At 41.7% G+C, this 22,903-nt stretch overlaps 1 protein-coding gene across 1 annotated transcript in view; it reads right to left on the bottom strand.

Moving 5' to 3' along the window:
- The window catches only part of PTEN (phosphatase and tensin homolog), a 52,227-nt gene extending 31,855 nt beyond the window's left edge, over positions 1–20,372 (bottom strand). Inside the window, exon 1 of the mRNA XM_053388623.1 lies at positions 19,392–20,372. Within this exon, the coding sequence (XP_053244598.1) occupies positions 19,392–19,470 (79 nt within the window). The 5' untranslated portion in view covers positions 19,471–20,372. The remainder of the gene's footprint in view (positions 1–19,391) is intronic.
- Positions 20,373–22,903: the final 2,531 nt, after the last annotated feature.

Here is a 22,903-nt window from a genome sequence, read left to right as displayed (position 1 = left end):
ATTCAGCAAACAAACAGAAGCCTCACGTTAACATTAGATTGTCACTAAGTACTGTAATAAAGAAGCAAAGTATCATATATTTAGCCTGATATACTGCACTCTATCAAATTACCTTTGCATAAGCACTTAAGCCTACTAAAAGGAAAGGAACCGTTTTTCTTGCCTGAAATATGTTTCTCAGATGGCATGGTGGGCTATGCTACCCATTTTTGCCCAAAGACACAAAGCACAGACCTTTCTCTGTTCCTTGCTCCTCCATCTCTTGACCAGTCTCTTTCATTACTGATATACAGAACAAATCACCAAAGCAATGCAGCACAGGAGAAAACCTAAGAACATAAGAAGAGTCTGCTGAATCAGGCCAATGGCCCATCTAATCCAGCATCCTGTTCTTACAGTAGCCAATCAGTTGCCGGGGGGAAACCAGAACCTGTGCTGGACCTGAACACAAGCGTATTCTCCCCTTTTGTAGGTTCCAGCAACTAGTATTCAGAAGCATATTGCCTCCAACTGTGAAAGCAGAACAATCCTCGCTACATTCATTCATTCATTCAATTTATATGACACGCTTCATTATAAGATCTCAGGGCAGTTCACAGAATTAAGCATTTGTACAGCCTGCCCGTCATCCCCAAAATTCAAGGACCTACCATGTGTTCAATGCCTCTGAGAAACCCCTTTCAAGTGAGAGCAAGGGTTCCTTCTCTAGAGGTGCTAATATATGGTATGGTGAGATGCACTAAGCTAAAAACCTCTCAGTGGGAACCATGCAACAGTTGCCTATTAAATAACGTGCTGGAGGACTTCCTCCCCAAAGCTGCCTTTGCTGAAGAACATTTATCAACTTTGTAATGCCTAATGAATGCTGTTGGTGTAGCCTGCACAGCCACTCTGCATACCTTGCAAAAAGGCGCATTTGCTGAAAAAAGCTGCTGAAGTTGTCAGGGTTGAATATGCTGAGATGTTCTGGCACAAATAACTTCAGTGATTCATAAGCTAGTGTGATGCACGCTTTAATCCACCTAACTAAGGTGTAGCTTCTTACTTTCTATCCTAAGGTGTTAGGGTGGAAAGAGTTTGTTTGCCTCAGTAGTTTGTTGTATTAACGTATGCTCTAATAGCTCTTCACACATCTAAAGAATGCCAAGCCTACTCATGGAGAAGTGGGATAAAACTTTGGCAATATCAATTCTTCTTGTTGCTGCAAAATTGAATTTATTTTAGGCATGTCCTTAGAACAACCCTGCCTGAATGAAAATACATACAGATGTTTTGCTAGTGAGAGCTGATACATCTTAAACTCCAGAAGCAGGAGAGACAGGGTACAGCTAAACAACTTTCTCTTCCGAGAAGCTGAGTGAAACGAAACAAACAAGAAATCAGATTGTCTGAAAGGTTAGGAACAATAAATTAATATCGAAAAGTCCTGCACACATCAAGAGACTGCCAACCATTCTCAGGTTAGGATGTGACCATGTGGAGATTCAACAAACTTTGTGTAGGGTATTATTTGCAAAAACTGCAGATACTACCACCAATCTGCAGAGTAAGTTATAATGTTAGATGGAACAGGTAATTTAGAGTAACCTTTCCCAACCCTATGTCCCCATATGTTGTTGAGACTACAATTCCCATCATCCCTGACCACTGGGCCATGCTGGATGAAGCTGATGGGAGTCATAGTCCAACAACACCTGGGGGACTCAAGGCTGGGAAAGTCTATGTCAGAGAATATGAAAGCAAGGAAAACATAGCCTTTTATTCACCTTGCTCTGGTGGACGCTCGCCCTGTCACTTTGGCTGAAAAAAGTTAAAGAAAGCCTCCGACTGCCTAAACTGTTTGGTTCCCAAAGCAAACCTCAAAGCTCTTCACACAGCCAGACAATACCATGCCCTTTCCAAGGCTGGAAAGCAACAGGTTATAAGGACAAGCTCCTGCTCCTGCTGAAAATGGAAGCATGTTTATGAGATGAATGACAAATTTGTGCAAAGAACAACCACCATGACAGACTGAAGTGATGACAACTAGGGGTTTAAAAAAACCAATCTGAGAAACAACAAAGAGACACAGATTTTAACAACTCAAATGACAGCTTCTGCAATGCTGACAAGGTAGTATGAAGATGCTGCAGTGATCCCAGCATTCTTCAAGTGCAGTTGACCTTCTTTACACTGTCTAGGAAGACTGATCATGCAGAATGATAAATGCAGAGCATGGAAGGATACCTGGATGACAGAACTGTACCTACCACTTTAGGTGGGTGGCCTTTAGGAGCCTTCTATTCAACTTCTAGGCAGAGACATACAGCCAAGGCAGACTGGAATGCAGAAGCATACCTTGAGACATGTTCTTCTCAATAGTGGCATTGGTGGAAAAGTGAAAAGGAGACCTGATGGCTATGGTGACTGCAGAGCAGTGGTATAGAATTGTGCCTGCCTAGAGAGTGTTAAGTTTTCTTAACTATACAGGTAACTCACAACTTACATGCATTTAACTTGCACACATTCAGCTTTACACAGTAGGCAATTCTTTATTTTTAGAAAATTGAAAAGGAGGCAGAAAGAGGGCAGGTGTCCAGGAAAATATTACTTTGGCAATCCCACCCACCACTGAACCCAAAATGTGTTTTGACTATATGAGATTTTGGCTTTATGCACTATCCCTGGAATGTAACCCGCGTGTAAGTTGAGTCACCTGTATAGGATTCACTCCTTTGCAATCAGCACTAAGCTCTCCCTGATAAAGAGGCATGGAACCTGACAGATATTTGACTACTTGCTGAAGAACCCATTAAGCACTGCACTGCAGGGTCACCTGAAAACTTCAGAATTCTACTGAAAGTATAAGCCAACTGCACTGTTTAGGCAACTAGAAGTGAAAGTGCACAGATGAAGTCTTGAGTCAGATAAGCAATCAGCACTGGAAGAAATTCTGAAAGTTGAGCACTTGATGAAAGTAATGTTCTAGCACAATTGTCTTCAGAAGCCTATCAGAGTTCCTTGTGCTCTGGCATTGGCAGAAAAGACAACACACTTCATGGAATCCACAAACGGTGGGGAGTTCCCTTCCTTGACAGCCTCTATTATTATCTTGAGGCTTCACATGTGTTTACATACTTAAACAAAGAAAATGGAATAAATACTCCAAAACATTTCTGGCTCAGTACCTGAACTACAACCAGAATACTGGAATAGATATATCTGCTCAGCATCCTGCAATCAGAGGAGAAAGAGAACCACTAATGGGCAAAAGAAAAATTAGGTAACAAAGCCCCACTTTAAAGTCAGTGAAAGAAAGTAGTATCTTCTCAAACCTCCAGGCAATGGCAGAATATTGTCATGCAATAAGAACTTGCACAGTGCTAGTAACCTAAAGCTTAAACTGCTATTCTGCTATTTAAATGGACACAAAGGAGCAGTATAAGACCCAGAAACCTTATTTTTGGTTTAATTACACAATATAGAAAGACTCATCTATTTGTCTTTGATTCTACAGTACTGACATCTTCAAAAACTATCCAGAAGACTATCTGTCAAAGAAACAATTAAAGCCAATTTAACTTATATTTAAAGTATACTTATTTTATTACTGTACTGTCCATATATACATAGTATCTCAGCTTGCATCTACCATCCTGTGTAAACCCTTAGCCAAGTCACTCAAATTCTACCAAGAACTAAGTACTATCAAAGGTGTCATTTGTTTTAACTGTTTAAATGTTGAATTTTAAACTGTTGTAACACACCCTTTGGACCTGATGGTGAAAGTCAGATAATAAAAGCTGAGGAAAAATGATGTTGCAGGAAAACACCAGTAAGGTAAAACCTGGAGGGGGGACTTCTGGCAAGCAATACAAAACACAGATCAGACAAAGACCACACACACACACACACACACACACACACACACACTGACAAAATGTATTTAAAACACTAACCACAAGTCTGAGGAGTAGGCAACTGAGGAGTACACACACACCTCTGCTCCTGGTCAAGACAGGAAACAGACTGGTCAAGAGGAGGAAGGGAGCTATTAATGGACAAAGGTATGTGTTTCCTGACTTTCAGCACAAGAGGGCAGCATAACCCACTATGCCTTGTGTTCACCACCTCTGCACAATGAGATATTAAGAAGTGAAATCTATTACCGTAAATTACACTCCTAGAGATTATTCCAATTTCTACTTATCAAGCTTTTCAAAAAATTGTGGGGGGGAAGATTAACAGTTGCACTGTAGTTTCCAATGAGTATATGCATAAAAGAGCAGCACAAACACTTCTGAAAACTAGAATTCAAAAATATTATATCTATAGGTATACCTAAAGTGCAGTTATGACCACGAGAGACAACTGCAAATACCTGTGGGTATGAGGAGAAAGACCAGTGAAACAATTTTACTAAATTGCATTAACAAGGAAGCACAGATAAGCAAAGGCTACAGTCAAAAAAAACTTTATCTAGCCATCCAGTCTGCAACTTGCGAAGGATAACCAGTCACTGTCCCCAGTCTTAGGTTGCATCATACTTACTCACCCTACCCATCCACTATTGCTGCTATTCTTGAAAAGCTATTTTAGGAGTCAGGTGTCAAAGTTAATTGCTGCACTTCTCTACCTTTTTCATATTTAAGGGCCAACTAATATAAAAGTCTGCAATAGAGAACATAGGCATGCAAACATACTAACAACCACAGTTCTATACTGTTTCACCTAGTTAGGAAAAACTGCAGCACAGTGCTCTATTACCTGTCAGTTCTACCTCAACATTCTATCACCCATCTCTTTCAACCATAAGTGTTAAAGACTTACGAATCCAGATATCCTAGCCATGTAGATTTGATACTGAAGTCCAGTTATCAATTAACCTGACTTTTAAGCTCATGGTGAAGTGTCGCAGCAACAAGAAGATGGCACGTTTATAGTAGGGGTACTATAGTAGAGGCAGGATGGGGAAGGATGAAGGAGCAGCAGTACAAAGTATACAGGGTTAGTTAGGGCGGGCAAACATTCCCTGTGTAATTATTTGCAAAGCTGCTTAAGATGTTTACATAGACTAAGGAGCAAACCAGACATCATGGCAGCAAACCAGTGTCCAAGAAATCTAGTCACTGCTGATTTCCGGGGGCGGGGGGGGGGGTATAGAAGTGCAACAAGGGCAGGAAGGAGGATTTTTCAGTTTCTTCACTCACAAGAGCTGCCCAGCTGTTCTTCTCCAGGTGGGGCTGTGTATAAAATGGAAGGACCAAAAAAAAAAGAAGCTAAAATGTAGATGGTTTCCAAGAATCACTCCAACCTATTGTACTTTTCTACCAGAGACTTACCTTTGCAATAAGAAGTCTAAACCAGTGGTTCTCAACCTCCCTCACCCTTAGAACACTAGAAAACAGCTGATGGTCTTGGTAGACGGTTTAACGGTTTTTCTGCCTGTTGTAGGGAGTGTATGAGATATACTGTATAATTTTTTTTGTTTCTTTTAAAAGAAGCAATAAAACTGCAATTAAAAATCAGTATGAATATTTAATAGTGGACATACCAGACCACCTGAATGAAGATCACAGACCATTGGTGGTCCATAGTTTGGAAACCCCATGCCTAGACTCTAAACATCAGCAACTGCCGAATATTATATATCATTTTTGCATGCCCTACTCAATGTGGTGGACTGCAGACTGGTGTCGATTTGCAAGCCATTAGCTACTGGTCCCTGATGACTCTACCACAGCCCAGTTTGGGTGGGACACTTCAGGGACTGGTCCCTGGCTTATTTGAATGGGGAGGGATTACAGGTTCACCACATCAGATAGCTTGAGAAGCACTGATTTATATAGCCTATAGATGTGGACTGATCTCCAATTTACAAATAAACTACTATCAATTTTAGGAGGTTTAATGTAATAAATAATTAATTTATCAGCACTCCTGGAAGAGTAAAAAAAAATTATTGTCACTGCATAACCCCAGTGTGCCTTAACAGTTTTTTTATGCTGTACAGCTATAATGCAAAGAGGTTAAAAGCTTGTTTTAGAAGTGGAAGCAAGCTATAGTTGAAGACTTATGGCTTATTAGCTATTGGCAGTGAATTTGGTTTTGCTATTCTACCTGATGTCCAGCATTCCTCTTTGCTAACATTTTAGTACAAAGTGATGGAATGGGAGAGCAATGAACAGAGCAGGAGGGGAACATGACATCAGAAAACATAAACTCATCTTTCAGGAACAACAAGTTCTGACTGACCAGCTTAAATATGCAAGTATTAATCTCCAGGAAGAAATCATATGTGCACACCCTTAGTCACATGCCCTATTTCTTTCTCCAGCACTTATCAACCCTGCAAAAACCTCTTTGTAAAAGGCCTCAGCCATTGCATACTTTTAAATACATGGCATTTTAGGAGAGATCTTACTCCACCTCTCTGCAGTTGACAGCAAGATATAGTTACGTTCTGGCTGGAGGTGTCCCAAGTAAAACATACAAAACCAATACTCTTATGTTGAAGCTACACAGTACAGCATAAGGCCTGCAGAAAACACAAACTTGTGTTCTATCCACACCTATTTCAGAATAGTTCCCATTGAATTCAATGCTATTTTCTTCCTAGAATTCTTCAGAAAAAGACACCAAAGGATTTATTATCAGTGTGCACTTAACCTCTGAGAATGCTGATCTAGGAGCAGGCCAAGGAACAGCTTTCCCCCTTCAAAGGTAACTTGTTGAAGGAGACCAGCCATCTCTGTACAGCCATTAATTTAAAAACCTGCCTCCTTAGTATCTCATGGTTTGATAAAATCAAAAGCCTAGTTTCCCCCATATTGTTTCTTCTCTAGTAGAATGCAAATTACTAAAGAACTCATCTAGCAGCAGCAAATTTCTAGAAAGCATTGCTCAAATGCCTAGGAATGATTCAAAAGAACCAAGTACCAAGGAATGCTTCAAAAGAACCAAGTACCAAGTCATATGAATTAAGCAAAAGGTATGCAGTGCAATGTGACTTAATTATGTAAGGAAAGCTATTTATAAAAAATAATAAATCATAGGGTATTTCACAATGGGGAGGGGGACCAAGGGAGAGGAAAGGTCACAGATCATGAATTTTAATTTGTTTTAGTCTGTTCTATTGTGCTTTTAACTTTTTGTATGTTTTAAATTATGATAATTTTTTAGTAATAATGTCATTGTTTTATCTTTTTTGTAAACTGCTTTGAAGTTTTTTTCAACAATCAAGCAGTATATATATATCTATATATCTATAGATATAAAAAGGTAAAGGTACCCCTGCCCGTATGGGCCAGTCTTGACAGACTCTAGGGTTGTGCGCTCATCTCACTCTATAGGCCGGGAGCCAGTGCTGTCAGCAGACACTTCCGGGTCACGTGGCCAGCGTGACAAGCTGCATCTGGCGAGCCAGCGCAGCACACGGAACACCGTTTACCTTCCCGCTAGTAAGCGGTCCCTATTTATCTACTTGCACCCGGGGGTGCTTTCGAACTGCTAGGTTGGCAGGCGCTGGGACCGAACGACGGGAGCGCACCCCGCCATGGGGATTCGAACCGCCGACCTGACGATCGGCAAGTCCTAGGCGCTGAGGTTTTACCCACAGCGCCACCCGCGTCCCGTATCTATAGATATAGATATATATGAAATAAATAAATAACTCTTCACCATACTCTTTTTGTCATCTGCTAAAAACACTCTTGTCTGGAGAAGCCTACTGAGATACTGAGACAGTTGAGGTATTTTTTGATTTGTTTTAGTAATTTAAGTTTTCTATGTATGATTATGATTTTTTCTCAATTTTATTGTTTTATTTTTTGCACCCTGCTTTGAGGGGTTTTTTTTTTACCATCAAGTGGTATATAAATAACCAAAGAGGAAATCAAAGAAATATTGGAGAATGTAAGCATATTCAAGTCAGCAGGTCCTGATGACATTCACTCAAGGATCCCATGGGAGTTACGCTGGTCTCTCAGAACCACTAGTGATTATGTGTGTGAACTCATGGGAAATGGCATGGTCCCAAAAGGCTACAGAGCAAAAGTAAAGTGCATCTTTTTTATTTTAAAAGGAAAGCAGAAAAATTATTCTGGCTTCTGCATTTTAAAATTGGAGCACATACTGAAGCACGGAGAAGAATATGAGTGACTAGCATTCAATGGTTATAAATTGTACCTACCGAAACGAAGTTGCATTTTTAAGAAGCCAGACCCACTGATATATCTTAGCTATGCCGAGGCTTCTGATCTCCGTCTTCATGACAACCACACCAGAAAAGTTATTTGGGAGGGTAGCAAACAAACAACAAACTGTTGCAAGAGGGATATAATTTGTTGAAAAACTGCACAAAGAAATAAAATAGATCAATATCAAATTGTAAAGAGATTTCTAGCCATGCTGGTAGTTCTCTCTTCAATTTCGTAATCAACACAGCTGAAGATGACCATACACCATGTTGGATCCAAAATAAAGGGATTGCAAACACTAAAATGTTAGATGTATCTATGAAAAGTAAGGTGAACAGCAATATGATAAAAACAAAAAAAAGTTGTATATTTAAAACAAAGAACTGTACAGAAACACATACAATACTGTGGGCAGGGGAGACGAGGGAGAAAAAAATTAACTGGGTGAACAGCTGCACTTCTAAAAACTTCAGCTTATAGGGAATAAACTGAATGAGTCAATGTGATGTAGTGGAACAAAATAGCAATGCCATTATAGACCACAGTAAGAGCAATACTGTCTTTAAAATACAAATGAATAACCATAGCATTCTATTCAGCACTGATGAAGATCTCATTTGTGTTCAATTCTGGGCAACAGAAGTCAACAACAATGTAGATAAACTGCAAAAAAAATTGATAATATAATAAGAGCAGCTTTGCTGGATGAGAACAAAGATCAATCTAGTTTAGCATCCTGCTTCTAACACTGCCTAGCCAGATACATCCAGAAAGCATACTACCAGGTCATGCAGGTAACAGCCATCTCCTACTGTTCATCATCCCCCAGCAACTAGTCTTTATTAGTTTACTCTGATGGCAATATTTTCCAAGTAAAGAGATAAAGGCAAGTAGGAGAGCATGGGCCCTCCAACATTATATTCAAATTTAAAATGACAGCACTAGTTAGGAACCACCACTTTCTAACTGAACTAATACATCTTATGGCAGACTTACTTGGCAGTAAATCTCATTGAGTTCATTGATATTTATACCCAAGTGTGCATGTATAGATTTCAATCTAAATTCTTAAAAACCTTAAAGATCAAATTCCAGAACATTAGTCCATGCATGTAAACACCAACTTCTGGGAGGAAAAAGTTCTGGGCATTACTTGTTTTGAAAATCACTCAGTTGGAAAGTTCTATGCATACATCATGTGAATAAGACATAATAAAACACCCTTGTAGGTGTTTTTATTCTACTGTCGCCCTATCAATGTAAGGATTTTAAATTTGCTAGAGACTAAGGACTCATTTTCATTTAGTTGGGGAACACACAAATGGCCTGTTAAAACAAACAGCAAAATAGTAATGGATTCTTACTGCAAAAATGGCATTTCTCTGAATTTTCAATAAAGTCTTCTTAAAGTTACTGAACTGTATCATTAGAATATTTACCAAAGCAGCTCATATAACTCATATATATGTGCATAACACACACATGCAAAAAGAAAAAAAATGCCTGCCAGGAAAAATACACTTTTTAAGCCAAACCAGAACTATTTTATAACTCATTATTCCTTTTGCATATTTTTTTCAGAGTCATCACTACTTTCCCTAAAAATATGCACTACCACAAGGAAACTTTTCTGCATTAAAATATTACTGTATTCTATCATTATTGTTCTTGAGATAGGTACAGAAGCATTTTTTTTAATCCAAAAAAATACAATCCACTGAGGATGTCAAATATATGGTCTTAAACTATAACACTGCTCTTTTCCCAATGAACATCTGGCGCAACTTTCAGAACATTTATGACCCGACTTAATTTATTTCATAGCAGAAAAAACATTTCATGCATATTCTGCATCTACCCATTAAAAAAGCCTGTCCAGGGAGCAGGGGCCCCCATAATGGTTTTTCTATGGCAGAAGAATAAAATTCCCATTTTACGTGAAACTTGTTATATTGGGTCATATGAACATTACCAAATTCATAAAAATCCAGGAGGATTAGAAGCATAAAAAATGAGTAACAGCTTTCACATACCAATATATGGCATGGGATGACTGTATTCATTGCACCAAAGGAATCAATTTATTTATTTTACTTACTTATTCATTCCATAAAAATTTATACATGTATGATTATAAAAAATCTCAAAGCGCTTTACAGAAAACAAAACTGTAAAATCAAGAAAAAAATTACAACCCTACATTAAAACCTACAAAAGTTAAAGTAATAAAACAGATTAAAATTATCTCAACTTTCTAAGCATTTTAGTAGCCTTGTCTAAACAGGAATGCTATTAGCAGGTGCCAAAGAGTATGGTGAAGGTGCCTGCTTTATCTCAATAGGCAGGGAGTTCCAAAGTGCAGCTGCTGACAAACTAAACAATTTTGTTCAAATAGCACTGAAACTACCGTACCTTTTTAAAGTATTTAACCCCACTGCTTTTTAGGTATTAGTAACAATATACAACAAAAAATGTGAGCAAAGGACCCATACACTGCAGGAATACCAAGGGACACAATGCTTCTGTAAGCTATGTTAGCTTACAGTTAGAAGACTACATGACATACTTCTGCAAGAACCGTGTTAGTGGGGGCCAAGTCACATAATATTAAGAGAAACTGTGCTTAATTTGCACTGACCAGTGTTGCTAAGCACAAAGCCCATAGGAAAGGCATTCAGCAGTTTTCAGGAACTAGTGGGAAATGCAGATAAATATCAGATTTACAATAGAATTATTTCTGGTTTCTTTGCTGCCAAGAGTAAATGCACATTGTACATAGTGTCGAACTTTATGAAAACGACGCATCCTTTCTGAGAGGAAGTGTACAGATTAGAAACATTATTTAGCCTTGTTTGCCCAACCACTGGAGAAATGGGAAGGTTCTGCTATTCAGAACTCTTCTTCCCCACCCCATTTTCTTTGGCACCACAAAACTAATGCCTTTACCAGTGTACCCCTTCTGGATGAAACTTCATCTACAGAACCAATATTGTTCATGTACATCACATACTTGCTTAATACACACACACACACACACAGAGAGAGAGAGAGAGAGAGAGAGAGAGAGAGAAACACTGTATTTTAAGTTAGATATATCTTACAAATGGAGCAGCTAAAAATCTACAATCTGAAGCATTTTGTTTTAAGACATATATGTATGCGTCTATCTCTGTGCGCACAAACACAGAATGAATCCAGTTCTCAAAGTGAATATCCTTACATAGCAAAAACAGGATCATACAAACTCCAGAGAGATGCATCAACAGGCTTGGGGGGAAACCAAGTTATGTAGAAGTAAAAGCAAATTAGGAAATCCCTAAGGTGATAATAAAGGACAAAAGTGGTAAGGACCTAACAGAAGCAGAAGACATCAAGAAGAGGTGGCAAGAATACACAGAGGAATTATACCAGAAAGATATGGATGTCTCGTACACCCCAGGTAGTGTGGTTGCTGACCTTGAGCCAGACATCCGGGAAAGTGAAGTCAAATGGGCCTTAGAAAGCACTGCAAATAACAAGGCCAGTGGAAGTGATGGTATTCCAGCTGAACTATTTAAAATTTTAAAAGATGATGCTATTAAGGTGTTACACTCAATATGCCAGCAAATTTGGAAAACTCAGCAGTGGCCAGAAGATTGGAGAAGATCAGTCTACATCCCAATCCCAAAGAAGGGCAGTGCCAAAGAATGCTCCAACTACCGCACAATTGCACTCATTTCACACGCTAGCAAGGTTATGCTTAAAATTCTACAAGGAAGGCTCAAGCAGTATGTGGATCGAGAACTCCCAGAAGTGCAAGCTGGATTTAGAAGAGGCAGAGGAACCAGAGACCAAATTGCAAACATGCGCTGGATTATGGAGAAAGCTAGAGAGTTCCAGAAAGACATCTACTTCTGCTTCATTGACTATGCAAAAGCCTTTGACTGTGTCGACCACAGCAAACTATGGCAAGTTCTTAAAGAAATGGGAGTGCCTGATCACCTCATCTGTCTCCTGAGAAATCTCTATGTGGGACAAGAAGCTACAGTTAGAACTGGATATGGAACAACTGATTGGTTCAAAATTGGGAAAGGCGTACGACAAGGCTGTATTTTGTCTCCCTGCTTATTTAATTTATACGCAGAATACATCATGCGAAAGGCTGGGCTGGATGAATCCCAAGCTGGAATTAAGATTGCCGGAAGAAATATCAACAACCTCAGATATGCAGATGACACAACCTTGATGGCAGAAAGTGAGGAGGAATTAAAGAACCTTTTAATGAGGGTGAAAGAGGAGAGCGCAAAATATGGTCTGAGGCTCAACATCAAAAAAACGAAGATCATGGCCACTGGTCCCATCACCTCCTGGCAAATAGAAGGGGAAGAAATGGAGGCAGTGAGAGATTTTACTTTCTTGGGCTCCATGATCACTGCAGATGGTGACAGCAGCCACGAAATTAAAAGACGCCTGCTTCTTGGGAGAAGGGCAATGACAGGCCTAGACAGCATCTTGAGAAGTAGAGACGTCACCTTACCAACAAAGGTCCGTATAGTTAAAGCCATGGTTTTCCCAGTAGTGATGTATGGAAGTGAGAGCTGGACCATAAAGAAGGCTGATCGCCGAAGAATTGATGCTTTTGAATTATGGTGCTGGAGAAGACTCTTGAGAGTCCCATGGACTGCAAGAAGATCAAACGCATCCATTCTTAATGAAATCAGCCCTGAGTGCTCACTGGAAGGACAGATCGTGAAGCTGAGGCTCCAGTACTTTGGCCACCTCATGAGAAGAGAAGACTCCCTGGAGAAGACACTGATGCTGGGAAAGATGGAGGGCACAAGGAGAAGGGGGCGACAGAGGATGAGATGGTTGGATAGCGTTTTCGAGGTTACCAGCATGAGTTTGACCAAACTGCGGGAGGTAGTGGAGGACAGAGGTGCCTGGCGTGCCCTGGTCCATGGGGTCACGAAGAGTCGGACACGACTAAACGACTAAACAACAACAACAACAAGGTGGGGGTACTCAAAAATCAGGACAACGACTGAGCATGCTCAGCAGCTATAGAGTGCAGACTGACTGTTGCGGGGGGGGGGAATACAAATCCTAGCGGTAGGCTAGAAAGAGCATGGTGGTTGGCTGACACCCTGAATGGGAGCACTCCATGCTGCAATCTTGTGTCTTCTATTTCAAGTCCCTGTCATAAGAAAGTGCAAGTGCATACATGGAAATAAGCATCAAAAGTGGAAAGGTCTTCCAAACACTGCTTCCATTCAAACCCTGCCTTTCATTCTGGAACAGATTGTATAGCACCCTATCTGTCAGAAAAGACATACTGCAATCACAAAAGTCATTGTGGTATAGTTAGTGGCAAGGATATTTGACTTACAGGAGAGAAGACATAGCTTCAGATCTCTTACTCAAAAAAGTCACTAGGTGACCTTGGGCAAGTCTTTCTCTCAGCCTAATCTCAGATTATATACTACTCTATACTGCTAAAGTATAGCCAAGTATTGACAGAAACATACATTCAATTTAGCCAGTCCAATAAAAAGGCAGGTTATTTCTGGATCCGTTTTACACAGGAATTACATTTTAGGCTGGTCCAACCTAAATCCACAATACCAACACTTATAAGTTGATTTACATTCATCATTGGCCTTAATATTTTGAACACTTTAAGCAAGATAAAATTGTCATACTAAGAATAATATTTCATGATCTTCACAAATGCAAAAGTTAAACAATCTTATTGAAGTTAAACAAAATCCTATTAAATCAGCTGGCCAACTATAGCCAAAAGGCAGTTCATAGCTGCACAGCAGCAGTGTTGCCATTTTGATTTTGCCTTTTGTGGTAGGATGCAACCGGCTAAACCCATACCATTCATGATGCAGAGGGAAGCGAAACTCCCAAGACAAAAAGCAGGATCTGTCTCTAAAGGCTAAAAAAACATGAGAATCAACCACTCAACCACTCAAAATGCACCTATCAAGACTGCATGACCAACAGTCAATTCAAATGGAAAGCTTTGCTACTGGAGGGGGGGAGTAACTACCTGTTGAACCTACGCTGAAAAAACAGAGACAAAGTCAAGGGAGTTCCATCTCTCTGGAAAACTACAGTAAGCCACTGAGCATTCCCAGAGGCAGAAAGAAGTCCAGATAGAGAAACAGTCTCCCAGAAGCCTGCATTATATTCACTAAATTAAAAAAGTATGAAAGTATTACTAGAGATGATGTGTTTGTGTTATATAATCCAACTGACAAGGTACACTCCATTGCAGATTACCATCTACTTTGTGTGGTACTTGGCTCACCTCAAAGCAGGTAAAATATTATTTGAGACCCAAGACAGCAAATGAAAATGTGCAGTTAACACCCTGAATTTCTACGAATTTTCCATCTTTGAAACACTTGTGTTAACAAGGGACACTACTGACAGAGTAAGCCATTCTACTTTCTGCACACCATAATCTGGACATTTGCAAACTAAAATGTTTATTTTATTCCTAAACTCTTAGGAATATGGGTATAGGGAAATCCTGGGGTAGACTCACCTTTAAAGCACTTCTATGCAATATCTGAAAACCATGATATTTATAGGTATCCATTATATGCATCATTACTATGAAATAGTGGTTTTGTGTCAGAATTAGTGAAAATAAACTGTAGATGCCAAAAAATTATTTTCAGTGGGACATGGGAAGTGTACTCCTTACCCACCAGGAAGGAAAGAAAGTGGTGTTTTCCATGCTACTTGACAGATGCTGAAGATGCTTATGAGTGCACAGATTGACTTGTAAATTACAGATATTAAATGTGTAATTTGTAACACAGTTCAGAATCTAAAGAGATTTAAAATATTGCTGTAAAAATGCATTGTTTCTCCTACGTGTAAGATAAAGCCTCTGATTAATCTATCCTCAATATGGGAGGAGGTACTTTAAAAAGCAGTTTGAAGTAAGTTTATAAAGACGGATGCACAAGCATCAGAAGATAGCACATTTTGCATTCATAAAGGCCCAAAGTTCAAAACCTAGAACTCCAATTAAAAGGCGTATTCAACAGTAAGGCTGAGAAACACCTTTCTGAGGTCATGGGGTGCCACTGCCAGTCCAAACAAGCAATATTAATCTAGGCAGAGCAATGGCCTAACTTATACACACTCACAAAGTCACAATCAGGAAAAAATTCAATGCCATTTTCAGTGCAAATTAATGTATAGGTTACTCACCATTTCAAAGTTTCTACTAAAACACAGATCATATAGGTACTGCTTGTACTACAACTATTACTGACAAAAAGAGGACCAAAAGTTGAGACTTAAACTGTGTACACAGTAACACTTGTTAATTGTTAACTTCATGTTTAACTTGTATAACTTTACAAATCTGCACATTCTATATACAACTTTCTAAAACACAAGTTAAGTAATTCCAGCTGAAGGGGATGCCATTCCACATCACTTGAAAGAACCGAGGAAAACTCAAAGGAACTACAACAAGAATCAATCAGGTATTTAAATTTACCACTATGTACCAAAACTATATGATCTCACACGTACACACAATAAGAGAATCTATTAACTATCTATTTTAATGACTTTCAAATTGGCAAAGTAGAGTAATTACACCTTTTGCAAATAAAATGTAAATCTTAAGGAAATTAAGGTAAACTCTACTACCTCTTTCAGGATCAAATATCCACTCTTATTCACATACTATGACTTACATTGTAATCATATACAGAGTAACAGCTAATTTTAAAAAAGCATGCAATCTTTCAGATTAGAAATTCTACCTATATTAGGCTGCAGTCCTAAACACATGGACATGTAAACTGCATTGAACACAGAAGATCTTACTTCCATGAAAATATCCACAATTACTCCATTTATCGGGTATTTGAAGTGTACAGCAATTTAGATTTTGATAACAATGCTCCTCCTAAAAAGAGAGCATGAAAAGACAGATATACTACAGAGACAGAATTTAAAATATACGAAGTTATGTCTGAGAAATCAAAACGTCCCGTTCTGTTTTCATTAAAGTTAGGTAACTAAATTTACAAAATCCAAACTACAGCACTGCCTTAATCATATCTACTCTGAAGTAAGCTCTATTTAATTCAATGAGACTTATTCACAGGTACGTGAGTTTAGGACTGAAGTCTCCCAAGCCCACTTACCTGGGAGTAAGCCCCATTACATTAGGTATTACATTCCACTGAAAGCAATGGAAGAGGATTTACAATACGTAATTCTAAGCATGTATACTCAAAAGTAAAGTCTCCCCAAGTTTAAACAAGCTCAACCAAGTATGAACAGGATTGCAATTAGCTGCAACTAACTTCTGTTTGATCATGTACACTGTCTTTCATATTAGCGAACAGGACATATAATTACTTGTCTCATCAAGTTAAGTAGGAAGTACAATTTTCTACAAATGGAAGAAGCGAAATATTTCCAGGCTACATCTGAGGAAGAAATACCCATGCCACAGCACAACTACAATCCTTAGGTAATTGATTCCAGAGGAGTAATTCTGAAATAGGTATTTTCATTTATTGCTTTTTGTATATATGACTAAGAAATTCCTTGTCCAATACTTCTATGCTTACCAATAGGTTGTTTCTATATATTATTTGATTTAATTTAAAATCTATTGGCTTAACAAATGGTTTGGATTATTTTTGTTTGTGTAACAGCACAGCCATAGGTATGTTTTCTCAGAAATAACCCCATCTAAGTTCAATGGGACATGCAACATAACACTATACATATTTCCTTGGAAGCAATCTGTGTTCAGCGAAGCTTATTCCCAGGGATAAGTTTGCAACCTCAAGCTCTAAGAAATGTTGCTAATATTGCAGCCTAAGACAGTGGTGGACAGACCTCAGGTTTGCAGACTCTACTTATTTTTTACCTTAACTCCAAGACCCAACAACTAGAGCCAGGTACAAAAGACATTCACTTAGAATTAAAGAAAAGGATGTCTCTGAGCAGCTACTGACCAAAAGAACCAAAAATGAGTTCAGTTACTTCCTACAAAAATCTATTCTTGGTTACCCAAAAGTTTGCTTATGTCAGCAACTTATTTGGGGAGGGGGGCACTTTGTTGTTCTTATTGTTAAACAATTGGAGACTCAGATCTTTGGATTATTGCAGTAGATCAAGAGTATCTATCAGTAGATTCTGATCTAACTTCTGCCTGTGCCTGGCCTAAGAGATTCATTTTAACCTTGTGATGTGTGAAGAGATTTCAACTTACTAAATGGCTGGAGGATTCTCCAATACACTGGTGACACTTTACTGTTCCAGTATCAAATATTTAACCTTTGGATTCTCCGTGTTACAACTTCACACACACTGTCCAACTGTGAGTTAAAAGAGCTGTCTTTCAATTATGTATTGGAATAAGAACTAACTAGTTTTCATTTTTAAATATTTTTAATGCTGTTAGCAGAAACACCAGTGGCAAGATAATTTGAATTTTCTTGCTCTATGATCAAAAATCTTACCATGTAAAAGCAGCTCTATTATTCATATATTTAAAATGATCAGTGATATAATTAAGTTATCACTTTCATGCAGTGTGAATTGCTTGCTACAATATCAGCAGCACAAATATACTATACATATTTACCTGGCAGTAAGCCCACTGAACATAGCCGTACTTCTGAGGAAACATACACAAGTACTGCAAATGTGGTAAACTAATTGAAAGATGGAATGTAATTTGAGCTAATAAAAAAAAATTAAGTTTTGTTGCTTAAACGAATATTTTATTATAAGAATATGTATCTTTCACCAATTAAGAATACCTAACATTCAAAAGATTAGAAAAACCACCAAAGGGTTAAGCAGATGTAACAAACCGTTTGGTAAGCAGTTCTGAACACTTGAGATTCCAATTAGAGAAATCTAGAGTAAGACCACAGAGCTTCTCAATACAAAATCTTTACAAATTTAGCAGCCTCCCACCCCATAAAACCACCTATCTCATCAGTATTCCTTCTGAAGAGATATTAGCCTAATGCTGGCATACTATACTGAAAAAGTGTTCCCACTTTCATTGTTTCTCAAATTTACTAAGCTACAATTTAACACAGAATCACTTCCCTATAACATGCTGTTTCTATTGGGGGAGGTGAAAGAATTCACAATGTTAAACAATGTAGGCATTTGAAGATGCAACATAAACTATTGGATGAAAGTTTTGTTAAGAACCAACTTCCCAGTTCTAACTGCTTTGGGGTCATATTATCAATGCAGTATTTTAGGACTGTTATAGAAAATTGTCTTCTCATCCCTATGTATTTAAAGTGATGCTGCCGTCAACCATGGGTACATCAACCACACCAATACTTTAACAGAAAATAGTTACTGCAGTAATAGTCTGAATCTTATTAGGTATTTTTAAGTAGGACGTAACACCCCACATTAAATGCATGTTAAAAAATGCCACACAATAATTTTATTCCAAATGACCACTAATACTCTTTGCAATCATACTTTAAAACATATAAATAAGCATTAATCTATGAGGCATTATCATTTAGGAGTCTTATTTTACTAGCTATGATAAAACACAAAAATTGCAACTTATGAACAACCCTCAATCTACTCATTCTACAGGCAAGAAAAGGAACAACACTAAGTACTGTAAATTGACTCAGTGTGCATTTTCTTTACTCCAAAAAGGAGCATTTTCCAGAAGACAAAAGGCATTACAAACTAACCAACCAGATCTTTGTCACTGTAACTGGTAAAGTCTTAAACAGACGAAGCTGCAATCCTAGATTGCACTACACCATGTATCGCATTATACAAAAGACACTGAAAGAAACATGCTAGATAATCGCTGCATAATTCTGATGCAACAGCTGTATGTGCACTACTGCTTTCCACTTGAATTTCATCTCTGCCTTTTAGTGCCAGGCCTAGGCCTGAGCCTGCCAGATTCTAGCTGCTGCAAATCAGCGAGGGGGGGAGGGGACGCGAGGCGAGGGGGGAATCACAGCAGCTTTTTTGAAAGAAAGTATTACCTAATGGGGAGAGAGAAAGCGATGAGGGACAGGGGGACACAGGTCTCCCTTTGACTGAGGGTGGGGGTGGGGAGTACAGGGAGGGTGGGGGGAATTTAAGACATATGGGTTCCACCTCCCCTAAGGAAGAAGAAAAAATGAAAAGCGTCCCCGGCCCAGCCAGGCTAGGCCTGCTCAAAATTTGGGATACAGGTCAGGTCTAAATCGAAGCCATCCTCCTGGTATCGCCTTTTGTTCCTGCTGACGATCTCTTTGATGATGGCGGTCATGTCTGGGAGCCGGGAGCCGCTCAGGAACAGCGCGGATAGGCACGGCGGCGGCTGCAGGGCGCAGATGGCTCGGAGCCTCGGCGGAGGAGGCTGTTCCCCCACCTCTCCCCGCCGCCGGTGATGAAGAGGGCGGCCGCGGCGGCGGCTGGAAAGCGATGCTGCTGCTGCTGCTGCTCCTTCTTCGGGCGCTGCGAGGACGGCGGCACCGCGGACAGGGCCCGCTGCTGCTGGTTGCGGCGGCAATTCAGGCGAAGGCCCCGCAGCGGCACAAGGGCCCTGGCCAGAAGGCGGCGGCGGCGGCTGCTGCTGCAAGGAAAGTCCTCCTGCCGCTGCTGCAGCTCCCGCCACTGGCGCGGCTCCCCTCAGCTCAGGCAGGCTATACCTTGAGCGCGGCGGCGGAGGGGGAGAAATGGGGCCCCGAGTCTCCTTAGCGCTGCTGCTGCTGGGCGAGAAAGAGGAACCGCCGCCGCCGCCGCCGCGCTCCCTTTCCCTCTCGCTCGAACGGCGGCGCTCCAGCACAAACGGTGACAGCAGCTCCGCGGCCGCGGAGGGGCTCTGGGCCCCCGGCTGGCTTCCTTCTCTCCGCGCCCCCCGCCGAGCACCGCACCCCGCGTGAACCGGGGCCGGGCGGGCGGGCGGGCGAGCAGGCTGAGGCTTTTCCGCGGAAGGCGGCCGGCTTGAAAGTTTCGGTGCTCCTTTGGCTCGCACCTCCGGTGGGGGGGCAGCAGGCGGGGAAAGGGGGGGAAGGAAAGGGAGGGGGAGGCGGCTGGGCCTGGAGGGAGGGAGGGAGGGAAGCGGAGAGGGAAAGAGCAAGCTCAGGTCCTGAGGGGCGCGCGGGGCTGGAGGCTGCCCCGTGTCATTTTCCTTTTCTCTGCTGCCGCCGACGTTATAGTTCCTTCTCCCTCAGTCCATCGGGGCGAGCGCGCTCCCTCGTCGCCTCAGCGCCAGATCTCTGTCACCGCGAGCGAGCGCCACCCCCCCCCCCTCACACCGCCGCTCCCGCGTCGTCGTCGTCGTCGCCGCTGCTGCTGCTGCCGTCTCCGCCGCGCGCCCGGCTTCCACGAGCGTCACTGCCGTCAGTTCCTCCGACCGTTCCCCGGCCGTTGGGCTGTGGCTCCCGAGCCCCAGCGCCAACCGCCTGAGCTTCAAACTGCCATCATGGCTGCAGTTTCCGAGAGGAGGGGGGTGGAGGAGGAGGAGAATGAGGGAAGGGAAGCAGGGAGGGGGGAAGGGAGAAGAGGGAACGGCAGCGAGAGAGGGGGAAAGAAGCGGGTGGGGGGAGACTCAGAGTGAGAGAGAGAAAGAGAGAATCGGAGCTACGGCACCACTCCTCGCTTAGGTCCTTCCGCCGTTGCTGCCGCCGCGTACGAAAAAATTAGTTCTCCACCGCCACATCACCGCCTCCTCGGCTCCAGCGAGCTCGCTGCGCGCTCTGGCCAAGTAGCAACCCCCTCCCCCTACCGCCGCCGTCCGGGTTCCTTATAGAGCCTAACGAGAGGAGGTTTGGCTCTTCTCACACGGAAGGGTCTGGCCGAGACATAACCGATCAAAGGGGGTGGGGAGGAACAGGGAGAGCGCGCGCGCGCGCGCACACACACACACACACACGTACTGAGTGGCGGAAGGATACAATAGACTATCGCCTCATTTCAATGACGGGCTAATTCCCTGCGGAGTCACGTGACGAGCGCTAGGAGCGGGGGGACTTCCCGCTTCCCTGTCTCCCTAACCACCGCTGCTGCCAGCCTCGACCGCGCTCCTATGCAGCGACGGGGCTTTTTTTCTTCTTCTTAAGTGTTCAGGTTTTTTGTACTTTAGTAACAGGGACTGGAGATATTAGACGTTGGCCGTTGCAAATCTTGTCGCTGAAGTCCGGGCCGTTTGCAAATATGGTAGCCAAAGTGACTGGGGGGGGGGGTAGCCTGACCTCGCCTGCTCTTGCGCTTTTTGCAGTAGTTTGGTTTTTGTAGAAATCAGCAGGTGCAAGTTTGCAACGGTTATCGCCTGATAACGTCTGCAGATATGTGCGTGTGTGTGCTTTAATGTTGGTAAAATTAACAGACTGGGCCTTGGAAATCTGGTTCCTTCAGCAGCATTATTCGATAGAAAGCGGTGGGCGAAATGGGTGGCTGCGTCGTCCTTTCAGCCGGGGCGTATTATGTGCAAAGCTGAGCGTTGGATCCTTACAATGTGGCTCTTAGCCTCCTGCGTGGTGCTGGATCTTTAAAAAATAAAGTGTTCTTTCTCAGTCCTGTAGACACCTGTAAACTTTTAACAGGGAAGGGTTGCCTTTCGTGGCTTTGCGTGCCTAGTTGCTGATGTCACTCGGCGCTCAACAAACTGACAGTAAAGTCGTCCTGGTTACAAGTGGCTGCAGGAAAAGAGGAGACAGGCCAGGCGAGTCGGGGCGATCGTGCAAGAGCAAGTAGTGATCAAAAGCAGCGGGGCGAATACAGGGAAGTGCCAAGAGCAGCCCTGAACGCGGTGGCCCCCAGGTGGCTGCAACGCAGCGCGAACTATCAGCAGCCACCCTTCGCTCCATGGCTTCCGTCTGAGCTTGGTCTTTAACAGCGAAGCATGGCAAGAAACGGATGCAGCGGTCGCCAGGGCTGCTGCGCCACCTATTGCCTTGGAAGAGGAAACCGCAGTTGCAATGAGCGCACACAACGCCCGCCCTCACCCCGCCGCTGTCCTGCTCCTCAAAATTCCCAGGGCCACCGGCCCAGTCGGCCCCACCCACCTCTTGTTAGGGCACCCAAGCTATGCTTCAGTGCTTGCACGAAGGGGTGGGGAAATACTCAAAGCCAAACAACAGCGAAAAGCAAAACTGATCACACACCTCTGCTTTCCCAACCTTTAAAAATGTTCTTCATTATGTGGACTAGAGAAGGCATTAAAATATTTATCAGTTCCTTAGGATTCCATGGTATTATGAGGAATTTTATCTTGCACATGCTGCAGATTGAGGGTTGCCAAGCGATAATTTTTAGCAAACTAGATCTTGTGTCTTTTACAGCACTGTACAGTACTTTGCTTTGCATCAGTTTACAGTCTTTTCCCCCCCTCAGGCTGATGAACATTTTTCAGCTGATGGTCCTTCACCATCTCCCTTTGTGAGGACAGATGGGGAGACTTCATTAGCTTTTCTGCAGCGTTCCTGTCTTAAGTGGTTGTCTCATGCCTTGGTGCTCTGGTGGCCTGGCTAGTTCTTTGGTAATTTTCCTGCCTTTAGTGAATTTTAATGTATCTTTCTATCATGAGAAAGTATGAGCACTTGGATTTTACTCGTTTTAGTTATTCTGTTATAACCTGTGGCTGTGAACCATTAATATGCACACTTTAGTTTTCCTACTTCCCTTCCAGGAACTCCCTCATCAAACATCCCTAGAAAGCTTTTAAACTAACTTGAATTTTAAAAAGGCTAAGGTGCTTC

The sequence above is a fragment of the Podarcis raffonei genome, chromosome 5, assembly GCF_027172205.1.
Source record: "Podarcis raffonei isolate rPodRaf1 chromosome 5, rPodRaf1.pri, whole genome shotgun sequence".
NCBI classification, from domain to species: Eukaryota; Metazoa; Chordata; class Lepidosauria; order Squamata; family Lacertidae; genus Podarcis; species Podarcis raffonei.
The sequence above is the reverse complement of the archived record's forward strand: the minus strand, read 5'-3'. Positions and strand labels throughout refer to the sequence as shown.